Source organism: Anabrus simplex, chromosome 1, assembly GCF_040414725.1.
Source record: "Anabrus simplex isolate iqAnaSimp1 chromosome 1, ASM4041472v1, whole genome shotgun sequence".
In the NCBI taxonomy this organism is placed as follows: domain Eukaryota; kingdom Metazoa; phylum Arthropoda; class Insecta; order Orthoptera; family Tettigoniidae; genus Anabrus; species Anabrus simplex.
The window spans coordinates 743,678,840-743,686,839 of NC_090265.1; the positions used below are offsets into that span (position 1 = coordinate 743,678,840).

At 40.8% G+C, this 8,000-nt stretch overlaps 1 protein-coding gene across 1 annotated transcript; it reads left to right on the forward strand.

Annotated features, from left to right (window-relative positions):
* Positions 1 to 210: 210 nt before the first annotated feature.
* Positions 211 to 7,705, forward strand: LOC136857472 (uncharacterized). The gene is made up of 2 exons (XM_068225199.1): positions 211 to 329; positions 6,053 to 7,705. The coding sequence occupies exons 1-2, from the start codon at positions 228 to 230 to the stop codon at positions 6,983 to 6,985; spliced, it is 1,035 nt and encodes a 344-aa protein (XP_068081300.1). The 5' UTR covers positions 211 to 227; the 3' UTR covers positions 6,986 to 7,705.
* The last annotated feature ends 295 nt before the right edge of the window (positions 7,706 to 8,000 follow it).

Here is an 8,000-nt window from a genome sequence, read left to right on the forward strand (position 1 = left end):
CAAAACGATTCCTTACATGCAAAGAAATGAATATTTGTCAGTTTGATTTTTATTTACTGAAAGACGTATTTATCATCTTTCGGTTTTCACAAAAGTAACTTATACACCAGTTTTAAAGGCTCCTCGACGATCCCATGCAAAAGAACTCAAGTTATTAGTAGCTGTCGATAGAACACGATGCGAGTGAGTAATTTTCACTCGTTATCTGGCTCTGTGCAGAGTATAAAATGGTGCTTGGCGATCCAGTAACTCACAGCACCGAGAACATGCAAAGATCACACTGCTTCGCCCTCTTCGTGGGCTGTCTACTCTACCACGCCGCCAATGTTGTGAGTATCTGTTCGTACAATAAGCCACTTGTCTGGGCGCGATTGCGGTGTTTTGAAGTATTAATGAGCTCGAGGATGTTCAAGTTGGTACGCCTTTGAAGCACTCTGCTAGTCATAGTTTGGTTTAGAAATTACTAGACTTTAACACTTTTAAATAATACTTGAGCCACATATCAGGGCTACGGTCTCTGGTCTTGGAGTCTTCAGGGCTGCCGACAGTGGGGTTCGAACCCACTATCTGCCGAATACTGGATACTGGCCGCACATAAGCGACAGCACCTATCGAGCTCGGTAACAAGAAGACTTAGAAGATGCCATTCCGAGAATTTTTTCTCAGCAAGTAGGTGACAGTGTATTTAATAAATCAAAAGAAGACCTGCACAGTGGAAAGAAGCATGAAAGATCATGAAACAGTTGACTCCTTTACTGTAATAAAACTTGTTACTAGAAAGCGATGCAGCCTTCCTTCTGACGTGTGTTGCTTGTTGGAGAGAGCTAGGAAAAATTCTCAAACAAACAAACAAACAAACAAACAAACAAACTAACTAACTAACGAAGTGGTTCATATGATCACTGAGATTATTTGCCCTAACATAATTTTTTTTTCTGTCGTGCGGTTAAGGGGGCGCAGGTGTGAGCTTGCATTTCGGAGATAGTGGGTTCGAATCCCACGGTCGGCAGCCCTGGAGATGGGTTTACGTGGTTTCACATTTTCACACCAGTCAAACTATGGGGCTGTACCTTAATTAAGGCCACGACCGCTTCCTTCCCACTTCTAGTCATTTCCCATTCCCTCATCGCCATAAAAGCTATCTGTGTCGGTGCGACATAAATCCAGTTGTATTTATATTTATTTTTTCTCCAAAGTCATATGCCTTAGATCGAAATTTAATATCGCTCTTCCAAGTTTAAGGATAGCAGGTTTTTGGTCAATGGAAGTTAATTGTGAGCCAGGGTTTTGTAGAGAAAGCTACTGAGGTTTGGCTCCAGGAGATTTTCTCTCTAAAGGAACATGTTGAATTTACTGGAAATAAAATGACATGGACACAGAAATGAACAGTTGGTGTGTATTATAATATGTAGAGCTGTGAATGACAGTTGGAGAATTCCTCGTCGTTATTTTTTCAAAGATCTTCTATCAGGAAAGGAGAGGGCATTTATGATGATAAATCGTATAGAGAAATTGCATGAAATGGTATCACTGTAGCAGCATGGCAAGAAGTTTGGGTGCAAATGAATTGCAAACGTGTTTTCCCTATGTTGGAGTAGATAATGCATCAGATGCTGGTTTGTTAGATGTTTTTCATATGGTTCAACTTGTACGCAACTGTTCAGCCGAAAAACAGGTAATTTTTACTAAGGGAGGTGTCATCCAGTGGTCGTGTATCGAATCGCTGTAGGGATGGGACAAATGGTTACTTTCCAGTATCATGTCCCTGTGCATCCGTTACATTGTAGTATTAGGCTGGAGTATTAGGATATAAAAGTAACATAATACAAGTTGCAGGTCAACTTTTGGAAGGAACGTCCCTTTTACCTGTTGTCTCTTGTAGCCCCTAACCGCACCTTAGTAAGTACTTATACATAGAAATACTGTATCTTCATCTCTCTTTCTTCTCTCCCACTGTCCCTTTCGCCAGCTCGTCACTCACATTCTTAACTATTCCTAGAAAAATGTATGCAATGACCCAATTACATTCCGAGAACCAATACTTCGAAACTTACATTTATAAAAGGCGCCGTGGCTTCTATGTGTATTCATAGATGCCCAAGGATCTGTAGTTAAACAAACACCAGGAGCAGACTTTATAAAATATGTTGAAGAACGAATGTCACATACTCTTCAGATGCCGCCGGAATGGTTCTTGAGGAATTAGCTGTATCAGGCAAGACGTAAGCAGATTTTAACCCAGTATTTTTTTTGTTATTTGTTTTTTTTACGTGGCACCGACACAGACTGATCTCATGGTGACGATGGGATAGGACAGGACTAGGACGAAAACTACCGCGGCCTTAACTGAGATACAGTCCCAGCATTTGCTTGATGTGAAAATGGGAAACCACCGACAACCATATTGAGGACTGCCGACAGTGGGGTTCGAATCCACCATCTTCCGTATAAAAGCTAACAGCTACGTTACACAAACCGTGTAGCCAACTCGGTCTGTAAAGCCAGCATAAAAGGCTCCAAAATCGTCTTTCGCCATATACAGAAGATGTGGATATGTGGTAGACATTGCAAGTGGTTTGACCAGCGTCTTTCTTTTCTCCTCCTGTATATCACTCCTCTTTTGCACTGGTAAAAATTACGATAGCAGCTTTTGCTGCACTGCCTCACAGGTTGCAGTCGATGCGAAATTTCAGGACGCACAGATTCACGTCATGGGACTTGCGATAGCCTTTCAGGACCTGATATTTGACTACCATGTACATTATCAGAACCACTGTATATGAAGCGGTAAAATTTTAAATAATTTTAAAATAATAATACTTTTATTATTATTATTATTATTATTATTATTATTATTATTATTATTATTATTATTATTATTAATGTCAAGAAAGATCTTAAAGAACTGGGCCTACAAGCAGAAGATGCACAAGACCGAAATCTTTTCAGAGCAGCCATCAAGACTTTTGGGACTTTCCGGGACGAAAAACGGGCAACTGGTGCTAAATGAACAGAAGAACGTCGTGCTAAACACAGTGAGCTAATGAAGACGATGTGGATCAAGCGAAAGACGAACAAATGCCAGAATGTAAAGTGAGGCTTATCGTGGTCCCTAGTTGGCCGATTAGCGAAGTTGAATGATTATTATTATTATTATTATTATTATTATTATTATTATTATTATTATTATTATTATTATTATTCCTCCGTGGCTCAGGTGGCTGTGCGCCGACCTCTCACCGCTGGGTTCCGTGGTTCAAATCCCTGTCACTCTATGTGAGATTTGTGCTGGACAAAGCGGAGGCGGGACAGGCTTTTCTCCGGGTATTCCGGTTTTCCCTGTCATCTTTCATTCCAGAAACACTCTCCAGTATCATTTCATTTTATCTGTCATTCAATAATCATTGCCCTAGAGGGGTGCGACAGGCTTCAGCAGCCGGCACAATTCCTATCCTCACCGCTAGATGGGGCCTTCATTCATTCCATTCCTGGTCCGGTGGAATGACTGGAAACGGGCTGTGGATTTTCGTTTTCATGATAATGTTATTATTATCATTATTATTATTATTATTAATATTATTATTATTATTATTATTATTATTATTATACCGTATTATTATTATTTGGTGGCTTATTTCAACGCGTTTCTGGAAACAATTTTCGTGAAACACGAGATTCAAGCTGAGAAGACCACGCGTAATTGTTCCGAGGAACTAAGCTACTGTATGTATCACCACCTGTAAGCCTAATACAAAGCACTTCGAATCACTAAAGAATATCTGTAACCGACCAGCAAGTAACAAGATGGGAATATCAGTACTGCCACTAAACTGTTACAAAAGTATCGCTCGCGCCTGCGCAGAGTGCGCACTTAAAGCGACCTGCTATGCTTCCTAATATCCGTTAGCCAACCAAAAACTCCCTACCCTTCTCTTGGTTGCGCTGAGACAGTTACTCTTGTATTAGGGTCCCCGGAGGAACATAATATTTCTGGAACAGCTTACTGTTATGGATTAGGATACAGTATTATGTTACGATATGTAACTCCCATCTCTATTTCTAAGCTACAAGTGGTGAGATGACAAAGCACAGATATTGGTACAAACATATGCGTTGTCGAATAGTGGCAATAAGGTACTTCAATGGAGGCATTTCAGAATTGTGAAGAAACAGTGACTTTTTTAATTTGATAGAAAAAATATTTGATGTGCTTAATTCATCCAGTAAATTCGGTAGAGACTTTAAAACCCCTCTTTCAACGCATAATGAAAACGTTTGGCGCTTGCTTATTCATTGCACTCTGATGACGAATGTAAACAAACAATTCTTGTAACTTCTAACAGAAAGGTTATAGTAGTTGTGGGTTTAAAGGTTGCCCTTATATCAGTTCAGTATTTGTGTGAAACGCATCTAAAAATTCCTGCGTTCAGCTATCTTCTTACCTAGAAGTTAAGCCGAGATCATGTAGAGTTTTTTTTTTTTTTTTTTTTTTTTTCATGAGTGTTGGAATGTCAACCCAACTTGTCGACAGTTCAAAGCGCTTAATTGTCAGGGATGAGGTGAAATGTAGCAAGACGGAATTTCTATTTGGCAAGAAATGCCTGCATGCTTTCTGTAAAGTACACGAGGGATGCCGAAAGTTCTAACTTCATGGGACACGAAGATGACACACACTGCTGTTGTCGAAAATAGTGACATACTCATCTCTCACACTACTAATCACAAAATATTACTGAATACGTGTCAGGATTTGTGCTAAAGAAGTTGGTCAGTTCTCTACCGTGTGATACCTGTAAGGAGTCCGGCTCCATGGCTAAATGGTTAGCGTGCTGTCCTTTGGTCTAGAGGGACCCGGATTTAATTCCCGACCGGGTCGAGGATTTTAACCTTCAATGGTTAATTCCAATGGCTCGGGGCTGGTTGTGTGTGCCTCTTCAGCATTAGAATTCATCACAGGTAGGGCCCCATTCGCATAGACGCGCAGGCCGCCTATATGGCGTCAAACCGAAAGATCTGCACTCGGCCTCTTCGGAGGCCACACTCCATTATTATTACCTTTAAGGAAGGAGTTGTGCAAAAATGAAATCCTTATCCATTAATACCTTTCAAGAATATGTTACTACGAACGATGATGCTGATGTGTGCAAACTTTCTGATTTGAGTTTCAGACAGAATGTATGTAATGATTTAAGCTCATATCCAATGAAGTTTCAGCTCTATTGTATGAAAAAACTGGTTTGCAAGGTTAAATTCACATGCTTTAGATCTAAACCCAATGGACACGCACGTTTATCGTCTTATTAATGTAATCGCTGTACTTGAAAATAGGTGTGAATCATTCTGTAAGAGAGTTGAATGGTTCCGACCACACATCAGTCTATAACAGATTAGCTATATTTAAGCATCTGCAAATTAATGCACCAGGGTTCCTTTTTCTTCACAGTAAAATAAAGGACCTTACAACCCTAATGAATATTATTGTTTGGATTATTTACTGTCCAATATTCTCGTTTCGGCTACTATTTTACATTAATGCATCGGAATAGTGTAGTGACGTAAGATGACGGCGGCCGCATTCTGCCACTCTAATATCTGTAGGAGCCTGACACATGCAATGCCAGGGCGCAGCTTCTAGTCGCCTCTCAAGACAGGCCCACCCGTACGGGTAAAATATGAAATACTTCGCTCAGAAACAAACACAAATGTTCTTGCTACATGCGAACATAACGGAAAACCTCGTGCTTTATTGTAATCCCATAAGATCTCGATGGACAACAATATAGGGCAGGGCAGCCAGACTTCTCCAGAAGAATGCTGCTAAGAATATAGAAACAAAATATTTCGTTACTATCTGTCACGTTGAAATGTATCTTCGTCTAAATACAGTAGTAGCCGCATTTTTAAACTGATAGAAATGTACTTTCTGGACAGTTTAAGGGCGGCGAAACGGCCCATGGCCGCCCTAGTGTGTATGTATCTATTATTGTACTGATGCACATTACTATGGATAAAATATCAAGCTGTGTTGTCACGTGACTCATTTCTTTTTCAGGCTGCAGGTTCATACGCACATGGTCTTGCTGGTGGACTTCCGGGATCTGCTAGCCAGGGTGGTGGTCTTCTCGGCAGTGGCGGAGGATCCTGGAGTTTTGGAGGAGTTGGAGGAAGCAACTGGGGCCATAGTGGACTTGGCAGAATTGGTAGCTTCGGAAAAGGAGTAGGATCCTGGGGTATGGGAGGAAGTGGAGGTATTGGAGGAGGTAGTTGGGGAACTAGTGGATATGGCGGATTTGGTGGTATTGGAAGGGGAGTAGGATCCTGGGGTATAGGAGGAACTGGAGGTATTGGAGCAGGTAGCTGGGGAACTAGTGGACATGGTGGAATTGGTGGAATTGGTGGAATTGGTGGAATTGGTGGAATTGGTGGCATTGGAAGAGGAGCAGGATCTTGGGGTAAAGGAGGAACTGGTGGTATTGGAGGAGGTAGTTGGGGAACTAGTGGATATGGCGGATTTGGTGGTATTGGAAGGGGAGTAGGATCCTGGGGTATAGGAGGAACTGGAGGTATTGGAGCAGGTAGCTGGGGAACTAGTGGATATGGTGGTATTGGTGGCATTGGAAGAGGAGCAGGATCTTGGGGTAAAGGAGGAATCGGAGGTGGTGGTTGGGGAACTGGTGGATATAGTGGAATTGGTGCCATCGGAACTGGAGTAGGATCTTGGGGTCATGGAGGTATCGGAGGTGGTAGTTTGGGAACTGGTGGATATAGTGGAATTGGTTCCATCGGAACAGGAGTAGGATATTGGGGTCTTGGAGGAATCGGAAGGGGTAGTTGGGGAACTGGTGGACATGGAAGTTTTGGAACTGGAGGTTCGGGTGCAGGAGGATCAGGATCTGGGGTAGTTAGTGTTGGCCGTGGTCTGGGAGGTACAACTTCTGTAGGCACATTGAGACTGGGAGGATACGGAAAACATTCCATCCACTGAAATGAAGAAAACCGTAAGATGGACTGTTACACATTTACTCTCTTCCAAAGAAATATAACATTTTAATGAGAGATACCTTTATAAATATTAGTGAAGATTTTTATTTATAAAAGTTCTTAACTCTTCCATGTATGAAAATAGTTTTGTATGGGAACCTCAACAGAAACTGTCTGTAACTATCTGTTAACTTTGTGACTGGTCAACGAACGGCAGTATAAGAAAAATTAAAGTCTCAAACATTGAACAAACTTGCCCTTAAAGAATTTAAGGTGTTCTGAAACATCAGCTTAGGAGTGTAGAGTGTAGCAATAGTTTTCTCAACCCTGAGCGCAAATCAACAACATACACTAACATAGAATTACAGTATGTGAGACAAATGCACTTTACCATTCTTGGATCTTATTTGTGTATCTTTGAATACAATTAACGGACCCTGCGTTTAATTCTTGAGTAAAGTATAATAGTGGGGTTCTCATTTAGTTCATCTGTACATGGTCAGTAATACCTTAACAATATCTCGTCTTTGCTAAATCTTACGTTCTGTTATTGGCAAACAAAGTTTTAACATTCTTTTGAAATTAATAAAAAAATTCCATCCATGGGGCAGTTGACTATTTTATAAATACCTAAGTAATATTTCTGGAAACAAACTGGATTGCATTGTATCTACAAACAAATGTGCTGGAGTATGATGTGTTCAATAAAAGTAATTCATACAAAGTTGTTTCTTTTTTTTTTTTTTTGATCCAGATGAAACCCTATACTAAATAATTTAACAGAGTGTAAATCCATTTCCTTCGTTATGCCCAGGCCGTACATTAGAGAGCGCGGGAGAGCGGGTTAGTTGTTTGTGTACTTTTCGCTGTTCTATTGAAATGTTCAATATTGGCTGCCTATTTACTCAGAAATATTCGACAGTGAGTCATCATCGACTGAATTTTTTACTGAAAAGTGCTTGATTAGGGAAGGAAACTTACGTGGGAGCTTAAAGTTTCAGAAGATCGCTATTCAATGT

Excerpts from the sequence above, each read along its gene's own strand:
- LOC136857472 (XM_068225199.1), top strand. The coding sequence starts at position 228 with ATGGTGCTTGGCGATCCAGTAACTCACAGCACCGAGAACATGCAAAGA. Across the intron at positions 330-6,052 it reads TCTACCACGCCGCCAATGTT|GCTGCAGGTTCATACGCACA; the intron begins GTGAGTATCTGT and ends TTTCTTTTTCAG.